General features: G+C 39.5%; 2 protein-coding genes across 5 annotated transcripts in view; one reads left to right on the top strand and one right to left on the bottom strand.

Moving 5' to 3' along the window:
- COL17A1 (collagen type XVII alpha 1 chain) overlaps positions 1-1,881 on the top strand; it is a 39,073-nt gene extending 37,192 nt beyond the window's left edge. The window contains exons 55-57 of the mRNA XM_079312083.1: positions 537-599; positions 826-897; positions 1,066-1,881. Coding sequence (XP_079168209.1) covers positions 537-599; positions 826-897; positions 1,066-1,115 — 185 coding nt within the window. The 3' untranslated portion in view covers positions 1,116-1,881. The remainder of the gene's footprint in view (positions 1-536; positions 600-825; positions 898-1,065) is intronic.
- Positions 1,882-1,984: 103 nt separating this feature from the next.
- The window catches only part of SLK (STE20 like kinase), a 49,672-nt gene continuing 32,275 nt past the window's right edge, over positions 1,985-19,381 (bottom strand). For 2 of the 4 annotated variants that reach the window (XM_079312058.1, XM_079312059.1), the window contains exons 10-19: positions 18,066-18,196; positions 17,667-17,790; positions 17,216-17,395; positions 15,116-15,208; positions 11,951-12,080; positions 11,585-11,709; positions 10,475-10,663; positions 9,195-9,320; positions 7,522-7,635; positions 1,985-7,023 (exon numbers count right to left, since the gene is read on the bottom strand). In XM_079312058.1, the coding sequence (XP_079168184.1) occupies positions 6,877-7,023; positions 7,522-7,635; positions 9,195-9,320; positions 10,475-10,663; positions 11,585-11,709; positions 11,951-12,080; positions 15,116-15,208; positions 17,216-17,395; positions 17,667-17,790; positions 18,066-18,196 (1,359 nt within the window). In that variant the 3' untranslated portion in view covers positions 1,985-6,876. Of the gene's footprint in view, positions 7,024-7,521; positions 7,636-9,194; positions 9,321-10,474; positions 10,664-11,584; positions 11,710-11,950; positions 12,081-13,957; positions 14,030-15,115; positions 15,209-17,215; positions 17,396-17,666; positions 17,791-18,065; positions 18,197-19,381 lie in introns of all 4 variants that reach the window. The other 2 variants (XM_079312060.1, XM_079312061.1) reach the window with 2 other exon arrangements.

Here is a 19,381-nt window from a genome sequence, read left to right as displayed (position 1 = left end):
ATCTCCCCAACTTCTCACAGATCTACTGATCTACTCACCTTTTCACATTGCAAAAGTCAAAGTGCAAAGTTGAACATGGGTGTGTTTTTCATCTCCTTCCTTCCTTGCTGGGGAGATGCAATCTTATCATTTGGAAGGACATCAATTTTCCCACTGTTTGTAGGAAACTCATCCCAAACCCTGAAGGCCTCTGTTCTTGCAGGCTCTGTGGCCAATTTAACATGGCTGGGCTGGCATGTGTACAAAAACATGAGCCAGCTGCTTACTCTGCTCTCAGATTCCCTACCCTGAGCATGGGCCAGCTCCAGCCCTAGTGACAGCCAGGACAGTCAGAGAAAGTGACGGAGCAGTGCTGGTGAAATGACATCACAGCTTGTCCTTGGGGCTTTGTTGGGATCAAAACCCGGTTTAAAAACCTCACTGTCAATCTAATCCCATCTAACCAAGAGAAATGTCCTTCCAGTGTGACTCACAGTTTCTCTGAGTGGCAGTGCTTTCTCTCAGTCATTCATTTTCTCCTTCATTTCCCTCTCCAGCACATGGTGCCATCCAGGGGCCACCTGGTGAAAAAGGGGAGAGGGGTTATCGTGGACCCAAAGGTAAGGCTTGTCATCCTTTCCCTCTTCAGCCTTGTGATGCCCAGGAAGCAGCACTGTGACCACAGAGGTCACAGCACTGCTCGAGGCCACACCCTCTGACAGTGAAGGTGGCACCTTCAGGAACTCAGCCAATGCATGTTCCTGGTTTGGTGTCCCTTCCCCTGGCCTGTCCCTGTCTGTGGGTCACTTGAGCTTAAGGGCAAACTTGGTCTTCTCATTCCTCCAGGTGACCCTGGGCCAATGGGCCCACCAGGACGACAAGGGCACAGGGGACCTAAAGGAGAGAAGGGAGAGAAAGGTAGGAACACGTGCCATCCCCAGGAGAGCTGGGTTTGACTGTCAGGGAGTGGCACCAGCTCATCCCTGGAAATAACTGGAAAACACAGCCCTGTTATTTGGTTTGGATCTTTTGTCTTTTTACGTGGTCTTTTCAACTAACTCTCCTTTTGATTTTTCTGGTCCCTAGGTGAACAGCTGTATGTTGGCAGAAGAAAAAGAAGAAGTGCTGGTGTTTAAGGAAAGAGGTAGCTCAGTTCTCAGTTCAGCTGCACAGGGCAGCATTCCCAGCAGCCTGTAGAGAATTAGCCTGAGTCTTCACTGCCTTAATGCTAAAACATCCTCACTGCTCAGCTGACCCCTTAGAGTTGATAGTTCAGAGCTGAATGTCTCTTGTGTGTGTCCAGCATGGTCCTGGTGTGGGTGTTTGCTCCTGTTTCTGATGTTTGGTTTCATGCCCCTGAGTTCCCAGGCTGATGTCCTTGGGCTAACAAGGGCTTCCTATCTCACCTAGTCCAGGCTTCTTGTACTACTCTCAGAAATGTAAAAACCTGAGGTTTTAAACAACTAGCCAACTATACAGAAAAAAACCCACAATCCCATTCCCACCAAATGCCTGGTTTGTCAGGGATCAGATGAGCCCCCAAGGCCCCTGTGAGAAATTCTCCCTCTGAAATTCCCTCTCTACCAGCCCTGCCAATCCCAAGTGGCGCTCACTTATAGCAGCACAGAAAGACAGGACGCACACAGGGGCTGAACCAAAGCACTTTTAAACATAATTTGTTTATCTTTAAAAAATATTTTTGTATTATTTCTGGATTTTTAAACACTGGTGAAAAATAATCTTTAATGTAAACAGCCCAATTAAAGTGTGTTCTTAACCCCATCCCTGAATTGTTCAGGACGGCCGTTCTGTGCTTGCAGGTTATTCTGGGGCAGGGTAAGGCACCTGAGGTGGGTCTGAGGTACAATGGTAAATACAATGGCACATTATTAAATACTTGTATACTCAGTTATTTTAAACATTGTAAACCATCCCCTTCACTCAAACACTTGTACAAATCACTTGTATTTCATGCAAGTTTTCCATCAACGAAACTGAGGCGATCTCAGCAAACTGTGATTTTATTGTATTTACAGCAGAATTATTACAATATTCTACAGAAAGCCATGAAATAAAATTACTTTGAAAAACAAGACAAAAAACCCCAAAACTGTTGTATGGCTGCTACTGCAAGTTCACTTCCACAAGCTGTACAGAGACCCTTAGCCAATTATTCATCCATCTCATGATTTTTGGTTGCTTACAGAAGTAAGGCAAAAATATCTTGGTTTGCAGTTAACACAAAACATTCAACAAAGTGCTGGGAGAACACGAGGCTGGTGGTGCCTCAGGCGTGTTTTGTCACAGGATGCTCCTGCTCTGCTTGGCTTCCTGACAGAAAATGGGGTGACAGTTCAACATTAGATGCCACTCACTGTCCCTTCCTAGTAACTGTTCTTTCCACCATTTTAGGACTGATTCTCATTACCAAAGAGGCTTTACCACCTAATTGTAAACGTGGAAGACTTTGTTAAATCAGGATAACTCTGGACTCAGCCACTCTCTTCTGCTCCCAGTACAGGGGAAGCACATGAGCCCTTTCTCAGGGGCTTTCTGTCCAAACACAGATGTGCAGAGGAGCTACAGAAACAAAGCACAAGGACTGAACTGGAGAAAGGGGATGCAGAACAACTAAAAGTTCTGTAAAAGAAACACCATCATTTCCTTTGTCTTCTCCTTCCCTTTATCTGTTCTGATGTTTCACAAGACTGAGAAATGGTGGGGCATCCTGGCTTTGGTTTGCCTGTGAACCAGGAAAGTTAATTCTCTCTGATCTTACTTCAGCTGCTGTGAAGATGGCAGAAGTAGTCTGGAAATGGGAAATTTCCATGGACACATCAATGCAAGGAAGTTTCAGAGATCCAGAAATACAGATTTTGACATAAAATGACCAGAGTTTAAATGCTAACATAGAACTTATCGACACAGTGATGGTCCTAAACAGTCCCCCCTGCCCTTTCCTCCAACAGCCAGAGAGTCACTGTCCTCAATGTGCCCCTCTTCCCCACAGCAGATGAACCAAGAAGCAGTAGGTCAGTGGAAGCAACTAGCACTGAGCTTATTTGTACACTTCAGCATTCAGCAACAATGTATTTCTGAGGTCCTGGGAGCTGCAGCTGCACAACAGCTCTGAAAACCAGACTGCCTAGAAGTGGACTCAAGTGCCTGAATTTAAAACACCTTATTTGAATCTTTCCTGTACCAAAGCAAGCTTGAAAAACTTGCAAGGCAAATACTATTTCAGTTGGAGAATCAACTTAAACTTCCTTTTGCTGGCACAAAGGACATGGTGTGACAGAAGCAATTTCATTGCTACTTTGCTTAGCTCTGTATTAGTTAAGGTGCTATGTTTCCAATCTTTAAGGAAAAGAATTCAGTAGAATGGAATTATCATAAAGTCCTCTGGGACAGAAGAATAATTTATTTAACTGTGTGACTGATTAGATATTGAGTACCCATTAATGCAATTTTCAAAGAATATTAGCTTAAAAAATTACCTGGAAAAAAGGATGCAGCTCAGACTGAACATCAGTTTTAAATGATGTGAAAAATCAATGAGTGAATGCTGATGGTCAGGATAGTGCAGCCCTGCCACCAGGGAATGTGAATTCAGGTGCCAATTCAAATAAAGGTTTTTCTTCAGAAGGTGTTTACAAATCATGACCTATATCATCAATCATAACAACTTCAGTATCATATCTTTACGTGCTGTATATAGTTCTCATGTATACACCAGAGATAGCAGAGTGCTTGAAGAAGAAAAATTTGTTTTATGGGAATCAGAGAGCATCAAATGCTGGAGTATTTTTTCTTCATAAAATAAAGAGCAAAGCCTCCCTGGAACTTCAGAAGATCAAGGGCTGCCACAGCCCATTTTCACCTGGGTTGGTAACCCCTCCTCAACCAGAATATCCTAAAAACAGGAGCAGCAGGTGCACCCAAAGATCTTTAGCCCCAGATCTCCCTGGATGTCTTAAGCAGTGCCAGAATGCACTTTTCAGAGCTCGGGAAGCACATGGTGTGAGGCTGAGGCTCTGCAGGCAGGTTTTCCATGTAAACATGGGAGGACAACCCACACACAGCACTGCAATCCAGAGATTTATTGCCATGCTCATTTTCCTGTGGGCAGAATTTACAATGTATAACACAATGGTGAGCACATACTGATTTGTGGTCAGCTTTGGAAGAGCATGTGGGAAGAATCAGATCTGCCAAACAGTAAGAATTTGTAAGTACATTGTTTTGGCTGCAGAAAACACATCTCACCACCCTGGAGATGGAACTGCTAACATTCATTAGGGAGGTGACAGGAGATAGTACTGAGATTGGATTTCGCATCTCAGGAGATGTCTTTTAGACCTATGTGAGACTAAATTAATTTGAATTGAATTTTCTGACCCTGATACAATATTGTAAAACCTATCTCACATTCTGCAGCACTTAAACCCAATTTTATCAGTCTAGATGTGTAAGTACCCTTGCTAGTTCTTGTTATCACTCACAAAACATTTTCACACTTGGTATCAATTCTCAGCCCAGTTCACAAGGCTGCAAGTGCACAGGGCTCCCCACCTGGAGACCTGAGCAAGGCTTCCATCGCCACATCTGATCCCTCCCTTCATCCCAGAGCTCAGTTACAGTTATTTGTGCAATTTACAATGAGATCAGATTGCAGGGCCTGTGTGAAAAGGATCTTCAAATAAAAGATGTAAGAGATTCAGACAGAAGTAAGCAGAATGCCAATACATATTAGCAATGTATCACTGAAACAACCAGAAAAGTAAGGAGAAGACTATTAACATTTCTCTGTGAGGACTTAATGAGGATGAATGTAGACATAATCCAGAAGAGCAAATCTGCCTGCCCTGCTTACTCCCCAGGTAAAGCACTGAGCCTACTTCATACGAAACTGCAAACAAATTCTGTTAAATAGAGATAAAGATTATTTAATATTATCTTAATAACAGTCAATTTATGAAGGTGGAGTTTAAAAAGCAAAAGGTCTTCAGACATTTTTTTCTCCCTACTAAACAAACAATTCAAAAAAACTTTGCATTTAGCAACAGAGAACATTCTAGAGATATGGTGTGTGAATTTACAACAGTATACAATACACATTTAAAATAATAAAATGCCAGAAATTAAGGCTAGCTATTAAAGTAATTATGCTATCAAAAAGTTACAAAATTTAAATTAAAACATGCATTTTCCAATTTTCTTTTTTACTGTGCTGTAAATTAAGTGTCTTCATTGAGAAAGTATCTGTTCAGCATCCAAGGTTTCAACCACAGCTGATTAAAGTCCTATGTTATTTCTGAGTTCATTGCCATGCAGCAACACTGTTCCCATGAAATGAACACCATGGAATGGGCACCAGTTGCACGGTCAAAGCAAGCAAGCAAAACAAAACAGGTGCAGTTGATGCCCAAAGAGATCAGAGAAAGTCAGGCCTCAAAAGACAGAAAGCAAATACTATTTTACAAATAGAACTCCAACATACCCAAGTACAGCTTATACTCTTTCTTGTTATGACTCAACCTCTATCCACCAAAAGGAGTGCAGCAAAAGTGACCTAATACCCTACCCTGCCATAGGAGACACAGTTCAGATTTCCCACTACAGATCAGTCAGGCAAATAACTTATGGTACATCTAGGAACTCAAAAAATAAAACCTGCCTATGTTAGTAGGTGGCAACACAAAAGCAAAACACCCAGCTTCATAAAGGAGTTTGTCTATATATTTAACTTAAATTTTTCCTTAAAATAAAATGACTAAAATGAAAAAAACAAGGAATCTAACACTTCTAGTGAAATCAGACTTCAGCCATGGTTGTTTATAAATATGACCATCCACCTCCACTTCTGTGATGGAGTTCAAATGAACAGGCTTTGGTAAGAACAGAACAATGGCTCTACCCATTCCAGGTACAGTTAAAGAAACCACGTGCATTTTGCACACTGCTTTCTAAAAAATACATTCTACAGTTTTTCACTTTGTAGAACTAACCACCTGTATGTAATAGCTAAAGAAAATAATAAACTGCATTTTAAAGTTAGCATTTCTTTCACCTTTACATATTTTAGTGCAAAATATTTTAGGGTGAGGATTTACAACAAAAATGGCAGTAGCAGCAAGAAATCTTGTTTTGTACAGTAACAACAACGCTAAGGAGTTTTGTGTTTTTAAATGACAAAACAGTATCCTGTTGCCAGGATCAGCATATCTAAGTGTTTCAGGCACTGTATTAATTAAACTAGCACCCCATTTCATTATGGAACTAATGGACAAAACATGTCATGGAGATCAGCTCAGAGTTTAATTTATGCCAGAGGTTTCTTTTCAAAGAAGTTGAAAAGACTTTTGCCAATTGTGTTTAAACATAAGGGTTTGCTTTTCTGATTACTGGCATGTTCTTAGTAATTAGTTTCAGTCCTTGTCATGAAGACACTGCTCACATTATGAAATTTTAAACCTCTCATGGCAGTTTCAATTGTGGAATTCTCTCGTGGAGAAATCTGATGCTTAAAAACACAGTAGCAGAACTAATATTACACCATTTAAATGTTCAGATGAGAAACCATTTTTTTTTGTGATGAGAAAGAGCATAATTAATATTTCAGACTTAAATTCAAACCGGGGTATTGTACTTGTAGAGACTGGGATAAAAAGCCCACTTAGTCTTGAAACATCTGAAGGACGTAACAATACCACTGTACACCAACACTTGGTTTGTTTCTTCTGTCCAGGGGAGTGAAGAAACCGCTCCTGACACTGATTGTCTCCACTGAAAACAAGACACGCCAGGTCCCCGATGTTCATACGCCGCGGGTGAGTCGGGTTAGAGCGTAAGGAGGGAGAATTCCAAACATGAAAAAACCTACAGAAGTTCCCAGAGCTACGACCCAGTGGAGTGAAGGCTGGGGATTGGGTAGAATTTGGAAATCCGGCTTTGTGTTGAAGGATTAAGGCATTCGGATTCTCCAGTCATTTTAAAGAAAACTTCCTGTTCCTGCAGTTTTCTGGCAAATTCTTCTTCCAGCATCTAAAACCAAAATCAGATTGTCACAGGATTAACAAGGCAAAGTACAAGAAACCCATTATAGCGGAGACATTTTGTCTGATCTGTCTCTGAGCTGTGTGAAACTCTAGTACGTTCCCTTTTAAAATAAAAGAATCCCCCAAGACCAACCTCCATCACCAGCTATATGTCTGCTATATATCACTCAATTTTTGTAGTAACCTAGTGGCTTCTGAAATAAATTCCTAACCCCAGATTTACCTCCTGCTAAGTTTTCCATGCAAACCTGCAGACAATGTGCTGCAGGTGGGAGCCCTGCAAAGAGCCTGGTCACCCAGCCTGTTTTGGGGTGCACCTGCCTTTTGCTCAGCTTATGCAATTTTTTAACATCTTTTATTATACAGTGAACTGCAACAGCTTTGTACAGCAGCTTGACTCTCCTTCACTGCAATACTTTTGTACTGTCTATTTTCTAGATCAAGTCCTTGATAATTTCCTGATTCATTAACTGCTCCCATTTACCTTTTTTCTAGGTCTCAGTTTCTCTCTCCATTCCTTCAGTTCTTGGCTGTGCTCTTCATCCAGTTCTTTTAGCTTCTGAGTCTCATGCTCAACCAGTAGATGGCATTTTTCATTCTTAAAACAAGATAATCCTTATGTAAAACTAATTCAGATTAGGCAACTCAACATTTGTACAGTGACATATGTTGTCCTAATTCTTTCTAATTAGCTTATTCTGTGTAAATAGTGACGTGAATAATTACAAGATGAAAGTATGTTACGAGGCTGCATTTTCAAAAGCTGATCTTTCCATCAGAGCCAACTGAGATAAGAAACACTCGTAAATCCAAATACACTGCTGAGCATCATTAAGGCAGCTGCTGAGAGTGTTACTCAAAACTGTGTTTCACTGCCTAATGATGCTTTTCAAGGTCATGCAGCATTTCTGCTTTGCTTCTTAAAGATAGTCTGTATAATTTATTAAAAACAATTACATTAAAAAGAAAGCTGTTTTTTTGGAACTATTTCAACTCTTGGTGCCAAGAGCTGAAAAAAACAAATGGAGCTCAGAGAAGAGATAAACGTGGTTGCAGGAGCAGCCTCAGAATTGCCCTAAGAAAAGGCTCAAACCACACCCCAGCTTCACACTTCCCTCAGTAAGTTACCCGGGCATCTACCTCACTTTCAGAGACTTTTGAAGCATGACAAGAAAAAAAAAAAATCAATTATTTGGCTTCAAGTCTCTGCACTGTTTTTAAGAGCAGTTGGCAATGGTGATGATTCTAAGGTTCTAGTCCCAAATGGGTCTGATGCAGAGTACAGAACCACAGTAACACAAACAACAAACATTTGTCCAGACCTGAGTGCAGCAAGGGGCCAGTTTTCCTTGTGAAGTTCAGAGCAGCCCTAATCTGCTCAATTTTACTAGAGCTGAAACTCTCACAAGGCTCCCACGGTACTTGGGGATTTACTGGGACATATTAGTGGCACAGCCACAGTCTATTTATGCAGGATGTAAGAAAGTGAATAGAGTAGAATGAGCTTCATTGGTCACTGCATGATTTCTCTAAGCAAAAATTATCAGCAGGTGATCATTTAATGCTTTAAAACTGCCTTGTGTCCCTGAAACTGGGAAAAGCTGATTTAACAGGAAAGGAGATCTGGCCTCTGGTATCCAGAAGAAACTTTTACAAAATGCATACCAAAAGAGACAAATCAAAGCTCCTTATCAAAAGAAGAGAATTCCTTCTAAGTACCTTCCAGAAGTTCACATGCAAGTGGCAGCACTTGATAAAAAACCTCCTCATTCCTGTATAGCTACAAACTTCTTGTGGGTAATGCCTGGTGTTGCCTACCTCTGTTCTGATTAATGGCATTCCAGCAAAATCAGGTGAAAAGGAAGTGCTGCCTAGAGAAAATAGCCCTGGGAACTTGACAGATACTCCAGAAATGATCATCTGCTTCTGGTTCATGCTCTTCTTGCATTTAAAATTAATTAATTCCCTCATTAATTGATGGGAACATACGAATCTGGCAAAGCAGTGCAATACTGCAGTCCTTTGAAAACAAAGTTGAAAAAACTCTATACACTCTATACAGTAAAAATTAAGGAAAAGGTGTTTCTGCTTTGCCTGCATCTGGTGTTAACCTAAGTCTTCTCACTGAATGGTCATTTAATATAATGTATTTTTAACCTGTAACTGATGCAGTTCCCTGATGTTTGCTTCACACTGCAGCTGAAGGTCCCGCATTTGGTTTTCATGTTTCTGATGCTGTGCCAGTCTCTCATTCTTCTGCCTCTTTTCTTCTTGAACAGCAAACTAAAATTAAAAACAAGAGATTACTTATATTGTGCCTCTGAATGAAACAGTTTGCATGAGTCAGAACAAACACATACTGAGAAGAATGTTTCTCAAAGATTTAAGCAATAATTTTCTCTATTTTTTCTTTCTTAAATTCTTACAAAGGAAGTGCCCTACAGTTTTAATTCCATTTCTCTGTCTGCACTCTGATTTTTCCTTAAAACACAGCACATTTTACTTTCAGACTCCTGAAATCACTCTCTCTGAAGCTGTGACACAGCAGTGCAGCTGCAAGCATTGGTTAAGGCTGGTGTTAAACAGCTCCAGGAGACCATATTTTCCACATTCTTCATTCTTCCAGTGCTCACCATATGAAACCATGATTTATGACTGTGGTGCATCATTAGAAAGCAAACCTCTCAACCTCTGCACAGAATTCCCTTTTAAAGAATGAGTGAATACCTATAGCTTTAGTTCAAAAGCTCACAAAAATCAAGCATCCTTAAAAATGTCTCACAGAATCACAGAAGAGCTGAGGTTGGAAGGAAGCTGCAAAGATCTACCTCCCTACTCAAAGCAGGGTCACCAGGAGGAGGCTGTGTAGGACTGTGTCCTGTTGGGTTCTGAACATCTCTACAAGCTTTCTGGACAACCTGAGTCTAGTGTTTGACCATCTCCATGCTAAAAAAATGTTTTCTCACGTTGAAGTTGGATTTTCTGTATTTCAAGTGTGGCTACTGCCTCATTCTGTCACTGGGCATCACTGGGAAGAGTCTGGCTCCACCTTCTTTGCTCCTTCTGCTGGGTACTAACACATGGATTAGACCCTCCTGAGCCTATTCTCCTCCAGGCTGAAGCATCCCAGGTACCCCAGGTGGCTCCTTGTGTAACAAGACACTTGAGTCTCTGTCATCTTCAAAGCCCTCTGCAGAACTCACTCCAATAAATCTGTGCCTGGCTTGTACTGGGAAGTGCAGGACTGGGCCCAGCACTTCAGAAGAGTCTCACCAGAGCAGCAGGAAAGATGATTTCTTCTGATCTCCCATCCAGTGCATCAACCCAGCTTGGTATCATCTGAGAATCTGTGAGAGTGCACTCCATTCCATCCTCACATTTACATCACATTCAGCATTTACACTATTAAAACTATTAAATATTAATTTATTAATTACCTGCTTAATTTTTTCACGATCTTGGTCTGGAGAGGCAAATGAATTGATTCTTAAACTTTTCTTAAACATGGCCATCCGAGTCTTTGCTTCACTTCGCTGGATTTTAGGCAGTCTGGCTCTTTCCTGAGTTTGCTTGTTCTTTAACTCCTCTATAAGGCGTTGATTGTACCTCTGCATTTGTTCTGTTTCCTGAAATGTTAACCACGTGGAAATGTTACACAGTAACTGTGATGTTATACAGTGTGCATCTCTTTTCACCACTAAGTCCTCTGTGTCAGTTAGTGCGTCTCAGCAGAAACCATTCCCAGCCCCAGGAGTAACACTGGGGAGGAGGGGCTTCTTCTGAGAGCTCTGGATCTGGCCCAACCCCAATAAAATTCTCTAATAAATGTAAATACACATATATTTTACCAGCATTTACTCAACTCCTGCACTGCCTTTTACAAAGCCTGTTATTCAAAAGGAGAAACTCCTTTTTGTCTAACAGAACTTCTGGGCTACAGCTGTGGAGGGGCAGTCTGCTGCAAAAGCTGGGGAAAGCAACAGCCCACATGGGATAAACCAGAGTGGACAAAACAAGCCTTCAGTGGAAGTTGCTCATGCTCTGATCACCAAGAGATCCTTGTACAACTCCCTACTGGTTTACATTTTCAGAAATTGAACTAGTTCCTTTCATGTATTCTATAAAAAACAAAATGCCTCATGCAAAATAAGGATTCAGCTATAAAGATACAGTTGTCAACTACTTGCCCAGAAGCTAATCCAGTTCATTACGCTCATTTAATTCCAGGATTATTTACTTCTGTTTAAACACAAATCAAAATTGGTTTTGGGGGATAAGCAGAATTTGGTATTTTTTATAGTAAAAGATTGATGTTGCGGTTGGTGGGTGGGTTTTTTTAAGGGAATCAAAAGGGAAAATACTACTAAGGTATTCAAGTAAGATGAGTAAGATTTTTTAAATTTCAACAGAAAACACATAACAGCTTCAAAATACCTGTCTGGGTCTTGCCTGTGCAAACAAACAGCACCAGGAGAGATCCTAAGACTACTTGATAAAAAAAATGAATATTATAATACACAAGAGGAAGTGTCAAAGTAAACACTAACTTTTTCATGCCTCTTAAGCAGCTGGTGCCTCTGCATGAAGTACTGATCCTTGAGCTGCTGCTTGAGGAGCTGGTGTTTCTCCTGGAGGTGCCGCTCCTCCAGCTCCCAGAATGCAGCTTCACGAGCTGGAAAAAAGAGGAAGGTTAGTTCAAGAATTGCAACCCCATCCCATACTCCCCAACCTCCTGGTGTATGCTCAGAAGTGACCTACAAATGCATTTCTAAACCAGTGCTGTTTCAAAGCAAATGTTTTGATTACAGTTCTAGATTAGTCATTAAGGTGTTTGACTACATAAAGTAAAGAAAGACCATTGTTTTACTAAAACACCAGTGGCTGTTTTGAAAAGGGAGCCTGGTGCTGGATACCTCTCATGAGCTGCTGTTTGTTGTTGAGGCAGTCTCGTTCAATAGTGGCCAGTTCTGTCTTCTGCTGCTGTATTATTTTCTTCAGAGATGCATCCAGTTCTTGTTGCTGTTTCTGCACAAACTCCTGCTCCTGGTAAAAACCAATAGAAGTAAATTAAATTGGGTTCTTCTAACCACATTACATGTTAATGAAACTCCCAGTTCTCTCAGCATTAGCTATATGTGAAAACAAATACATCTATCAAAGTTTGAGCTAGCGTGCCTTGGCAATCAAATTATCCATCTTTTGCATTTTCTATGTACAGAATAGGTCAGAGCACATTCATGTTTAAATAGTACCTTCAGAAATAAGACCAAAGGTAACAATCTAGCCAGCCATCTGCAACTCATTGCATCTCTTGTCTCTCCTCAGAACAAATTGCAGGTTCAGAGTTAGCAAAGACAATAGTCAATCTAAAGTTGATCTCATTCTAAAAAGGGTTAATTATTCATGTATGTAAGAAAATTAAGGTATGTATGGTTATTCTGCTTTGGGTGATTAGTTAAAGCCTATTTATTTACACAGTTGGGTTTCAGATCTGTGTGGTTTATCTTGTCCTTAGGGCAGGGCTGTTGAGGCTGGGAGTTCTGCAGGACCACTGTGCAGACACTCCATGGTTCTGCACGGCCGTAACCTGCTCACACCTGAGCTGAGCTGGCTCCTCACAAAGGGATTTATCACCTGCATCTTCCCATTATCCAGGTGTATCACTGTTACATCCCTTCATGAAAAGCAGGCAGCACTGAGTCCCCCTCCCATGCCCCAAGACCTACTGCTGCCTTTCTTCTTTGCAGTTATTAAAAACCACAGCTATGAGCATGCAAGCATGCACACACACACAGACACGGTCACACCTGCCTTAAGAACAAGAAACTGAATCAGATGCTTCTAGTATGATATCAAGGTCAAAAGAAAGGACAATGTCAGGGTCTTGTCAGAGCCAGGGTGGACTGCTGAAGTTCATAACAGATGGAATTAAATGTTCATTAAAAGTACTTTTTATTATGACCATAAGAATCCTGGTTTTCATCTTCACAGAAAGTTATTAATAGATGAGGCTTTCATGTCTCTTAGTGGACAGCACAGTTATATTGAGACAGGTAACATAAAACCAGAGGTGAATTAAGCTGACAGTAATAGACCCAAGGGTATAAAAAGAACTAGAAGGTGATGTCCATAAAGTAAGTAAGACACACCTGACCAAATTTATGGAGTGACAAAAAATACTAGTTTTTCCCCTTGTTACCTGAAAAGGTAAAAATACTACTACAAGTTTAATATTCTGAGGGTGCAATCACATAATTAACACAGTCTTTAATTCGTTGTGAGATTTTTAATTTGGAGGGACTGGAGGAAAGCTGTTCTAGTATAGTCATGGTCAAAAAGTGATAATGCTTGGGCTTTACATGTTTAATTATTTAAGTATCATTGCTGCTCTCTCTACAGAGTAACTCTTATGAAGTTTTATACCTGCTAGTGCTATAAGATAAACTAGGCAATCTCAGTAAACATGCTGGCCATTCCACTTCTCACATCTACTCCAGTATCACATAAAATAAATGTCACTGACTTTACTGAACAATGTGTTGAGTGGTTAAAAGGCAGACAGTCCAAGACAGTCAACCTTTTTCAAAGTACCAGTTGGTTATGCACAACAAGTATCTTAAAATAAACTCAAACATCTTTAAAATACATGGTTTCACTGCACACACAGCATACAAGTCACACAATGTTCCTCACATGTGCTGAGCAAGTATCATTTTGCATGTGTGAACCCTCAGTGTCCTGCTCAGACTAACTACTGTCTTTTGGAACTTTTGACTATGGATAGTGCCCAATTACCTAAATTGGTGCTAACCAGTTTGGAGACAGCAGTAACATTGATCAGCACATATGAGCAGAAGGAGAAAACACACATCTGGAAAATTAGGAAGATAAACTTCACTGTGTTGCATTTTGAAACTTACATCCTGCATTTGTGCGTTGAAAAGTGTACATGAAGACAACTGAAAAGACTGAATCATAACCTGAGCAACACCCTGTGGGACACAATGTAATTCTGTGTCATAATATAGTGAAATGTACTTCTATTCTTAAAAAAAAAAAGAAGAAATGAGATCTGCTGTAGGTTAGTAATAAACATTTGAAATGTCAAAGCCACTCACACAAATAGATGCTGATGAAAGTTTTAGATATTCTTAAACTAAACAGCTGCACCTTGCTTAGTACTTATCACTCCAAGTAAGGATATTTCACAATTAAAATCTTCTTTCACCTCTCTTCAACAAATTGAAACTAGCAAAGGAAATGAACTGTGTCACTACAAACACTATGAAGTTACATTTTTGTTTCATTATAAAGTTTAGAGACATATCTTTAGTATGGGAAAAATGCTGGAACCTTCTATCCTGGGAAATCCCCTCTTAAATTAACCACATAATTGAATAAAGTTGCTATTATTTCCTACTAGGTCACTCACATAAACATTTAATCTTTAAGTTACTCCATCTAAACCTGTTTTTGCTGTGATTCAAACTCACTCTGTACAAGCTGTGGCCATCACAAAGCCAGTATTTTTTTTAAACACTAGCCCTCGTTTTAGTTGGGTCACAGAAAAGCACCAAGTCTGAAGGCATGAAATCACAGATGATGTTTTGTAAAGTTTCCATACACCTACACTTTGACATTTAAATAACATTTTATTTAATCTGTTCTGATTCTATAAACAAGATGTCTCATGCTTATGTATTAGATACATTTTCCTCCTCTGCACTTGTGTAGTTCAAAGCTTCCCCTGACTATAACCTTTAAAATTTGAAGGACCCATGGAGTACTTACCACTCGTAAAAGCACTGTAAATAAACCTGCTGTAGAAAAATACCATCCTTTTTCAGCAGAGCACACAATATCCTACACTTGACAGTACAAACCTGGCAACTGCTGCTCCTACACTTCTACCCAGTGAAGTCTAAGATGTGACTTGGGAGTACTTGAAGAAAGAGAGCAGTTTGTAAGGTTAGTTTGTGTTAAGTTCCATATACACTCAACAACAAGAAGTGAAATCATCAAGCTGTGTGAATATTGCTGCCTTTTGTATTTTAGTAGCTTGAAGCTGCCATTGTTACCTGAGCATGCTGGCTTTGTGCAAGCTCCTCTTTCTTGCGTTTCATGAGCTCTTTTCTCAGCTCTTTTGGTGCTTTCTCCACTTCACATAAAACCTACAGTGTATACAAGCATGCAGAAGGTGGCAAAAAGAACACTTTGTCTCCACAGCAAGCACTACTGTGAACACAGGGACATGCAGGGCAAGCACTAGAGGTAGTGAGAAGCATGCATTTCTTCAGTGACAGGGATGTTAGTTTACTGAAAGAGCTTAATGAAAAGAGAAAGAACAATAGATGCTTTATGCATGCCAGCAGTGCAGAGAGGAGGGATGTGCCAGTGCTTTTTGCATGCAAATGCTGCCCAGTGCCCTCAGAAATGGCAGTGCCTCGATTGTGCTCCATGCAGCTGCCAGAAGAGTCAATAGTTAAGAAAACCACCACCTGCAAAGTGGTATTTTCTTGTATCTCTATGGCAAAAGGACTACAGAGTAACAGAGTATGTTACCTCACATAAAGCTGTGAAAAATGGTTGGAAGCTTAAAATAACTTCCATTGAAAACCAGCTATTTCTGACACTGTCTCTCACCTGGATTTACAAGATGCCATTATTAGTATCTCTGACCATAAATGACATCTACACAGCTTATATCTTCAAAATAATCAGAGAAGCAAACAAAACATTATTTGGTTGTGACTGTTTGGTTCTGAAGAATTTAAAGCAAAACCCATCAATATATAAGAGTGTTTTCAAGAAACTTGTCATGACACGTATGCTGGGATGGAACGTGTTTCAGTGCACAGTGAATTAGACAAGATTACCAGAAAGATTCTAAATATAACCTGGCTAAATCGACTGACTATTAATCTGTTAATTTGCTGACGAGTTTTGTTTTTCAGAATTACAAAAATGTAGCATTGTACACTCCAATATAACGTGGACAGTTTTAGAGCAGCAGCTGCATTTTCCTTCAAACTGTACATCGCCTTTTTGAGCTTTAAACACAAAATTATGCACCCAGAGACAAATGCCCGTTTGTTTAATAGTGGAAGCATCATCAGAAAACAGAGTCCAAATCACCACATGCTATTCCTATGTCCATGAAAGAGCTGCTTTTAGCTAAGAGCAATACGTAAAATTCTCCCCATTTCCCACATAGGACCCAATCACCAGTGAACAGAGAGAGACTCAAAAATGCAAGAGGTACCGCAAAAGAAGAAAAATTGTTATTTACACATGAGCATACAGTTCAAACTGAATACAACTTATGTTTCAATGCACTTTTGTGCTACAGGATCATTCTATGCAAAAGCATTGACAGTTCAGCTTTCTAAAGAAATCTTTTGAGTCTAATAACTATTAGAGCAAACACTAGAGCCATTTATACAGAAATGGGAACTATGCAGTTGAACCAAAAATGAAATAAAACAGCTTTTAAGATGCAAAATCTATATGGAAACATAGCACCTTTTCTTAATCCAATGCAAGTAAATTAATTACTCAAGTTGTCAGTCATTTTGCCTTAACTGTATGACATTTACTAAATTAAGTGTAAAGGATTTTAGTTTATCCAGACTTCTCTCTCCTGGCTTTCCTTTTTGAGCTAACAAACCAAATCCATATTACTGCTGTCACTTCATATAAAGAAATTCTGAACAATTACAGCACACATTCAATAAAAAAAAAATCTAACAAATTAACAAAAATTAAATTACTGTCAATTAGCAATTACTGAAATTACTGTCTTTGAAATTCTAATTTAAGTATTTACTCAGTAACTACAGCTGGGATTTTTTAAAGTAGAAATCTCAAATATTTTTCATAATCTTTATGAAAATACTTTTTCTTGATTTAATATTTGAGAGAAAATATTTTATTAAATATTCTGTGGAAAATAAAATCTTCTAACTTGATGATGTCTTCTAGATTAAGTCAATACCTCAAGCTTCCTGTCAGCTGTTTGTATTTCACTTTAGGCAGTTAAACAAGAGAAACAATTCTGACTGGTAGCGACACTTCCAAACTGCAGTACAGCACAGGCTTGGCAAGGCTTCTGGGAGTCCTAATCTCAACTGCTTGCTATGCCCATACTCCTTATTTTCCATCTTATCATCATCTCTTACCTCTTTTTTTTTGTTTTTCAGCACATTCTGGAATTTGGACAACTCCTTCTCCTGCTCAGCCTTGATGCGCTTGGCCTCATCCCGTAAGCGATTTGTGTGCTCCTGCTCCAGGCGCTCGATCGTCTGCTTCTGCTGCTTCTCCAGGTTCTCTATCTCTTGGTCATACTGTCGCTTCTTGCTCTGTAAAAATAATTTGGCACCTTTTTTAAGAAAGCTCAGTCCTGTTAAGTGAAGTGCTGTAGCACAGCAGGGAATGGCCATGATGGACTGTTGTAGCAGGCAAGCCCTAGCAAAAGCTGGGCACCCCACAATGGAAAATATTGCCTTTTATTTAAGAATGAAGGCTTAAGCTTGAGCCATCATGGCAGGAAACACCTGATTGCTGATACCACTATTCTTCCTACTCCATAAAGATGTCATATTTGAAGAGCAGCAAAATGGAGAAACTCACTGTCATTTCCTGTTCAAAGCGCCTGTACATCTGCTCTCGCTGCTGCAAAAGCTTATTGCTGAGCTGCTGTTGGGCTCTCTGCTCCTCTTTCTGAAGAAGTCTCAGCTCTCTGAGCTCTTGACGTCTAATAAGGACAAAGAATGTTTAATACTGATGGGAAAACAAAAGAAGTGGAAAATGACAGACAAAAGTGACCATTGACAAATTTGTCCCAGTTAAACTAATTTTGAACTGACTGAACTAATAAGAAACATTTTACATTCACTCCTACTAGAAAAAAAATGTAAATTAATCTCCAAATATAACTGAAATAAGGTCATTAGCCCCTTTGTTTTATTCAAAGAAAAAAAAAACATCAGCTGCTAACCTCTTGAAAATTTTATTTTTAGAAACACTTACCGTAGAAACCGCATTTCTTCACTTTTTGAATCATTTTCAGTAACTATTTTTGATGTGGTTACACTCACTTCTACTCCATCAACGACAAACTTGCGAGTTTTCTTTAACGTTTTCTTCTGCCTTCTAGTTTCCTAAATTAAGTATTAGTAAGTTATTATGTATTTATTCAAGTCATATTCTTTCCCACCTTTTTCTTAATATTGAATAATATCAAATCTGAGAATGTCTTCTATGAAGTAATCAAGAGTCCTCCTCACTTACCTGGTGCCTCACTAATCAAGTGAGAATTTGAAAAATTACAATAAACTGAAACTTTCTAGTAAGCAAAGGAAAACTGCAATTATTGATTATCCAAAGTACCAGAAGAAAAAAAAATTAAGCTAGATAAACTGTGAAGAGAACTGATGCAGTTTTATTTTCAAGAGCTGAAGACAGCTTACTGTTTGCTTTTGACCATGATTTCCTCAGTCACTAACCCTTATTTAATTCTGAAAGCCAGTCTCCTGAAACAGGATAACAATTTACTCACCTACTTCCTTCTGCTTTGGACATAAATTGAGTTTAATTTTTTTATTTATATGTATTAGCCAAAAATCATATCATGATCTTGCTGACAACTGGAGAAGTCTCAGCTGTCAGAGCTGCTGTTGTTTCATTGCAAAAAGAGAGGGACCCCAGCTGAAACTGCACCATCTCCATTGGGTCAGGGCAACTGCAAATATCCTTGTGTTTAGCACAGCTATGCCAATCCATGATTTTTTTTTTTGTTTGGTTGTCTTTCTAGGTTTGTTTTAACTTCATTCAAGCCCACATTACAGTTATTAACCTAACATGGCTATGTTCATATTAATACAAAGATTACAAATAAAGTTCATGGACTGGAATTTGCTTCCTCTGAGTTAGCTCATGCACAGTGACATAATTGCATGGACACAGTACAACCACAGAACACTGACTGGAATAAACAAATCCAGCAGAGGGTCTGCCTTGGGTCTCCCAAATCCAAACAGAGAGACAGAAGATGGAAGTGACAGGAATTCAGTACAAGATCAGATGTTCCAAGAAATTTTTCCCATTAAACAGGAATTCTGTGCATTTAGCTTGTCTTCTGAGTATCAGAGTATCAGCTCTGACCTACAACCACAAATCTTCAAGTTTCATATCATTACACTTCCTTTTATGGGTTATGCTATTATGAAATACAATAAGAAACTAATTAGCATAACTGCACAAAATTCAGACATGTTTCTGTGCAATTTAGAATACTGTGATGTCTATAAAGCTTTGTGTATATATACATATGTGCCATACTGGTT

The sequence above is a fragment of the Erithacus rubecula genome (genome assembly GCF_903797595.1).
Source record: "Erithacus rubecula genome assembly, chromosome: 9".
NCBI classification, from domain to species: domain Eukaryota; kingdom Metazoa; phylum Chordata; class Aves; order Passeriformes; family Muscicapidae; genus Erithacus; species Erithacus rubecula.
The sequence above is the reverse complement of the archived record's forward strand: the minus strand, read 5'-3'. Positions and strand labels throughout refer to the sequence as shown.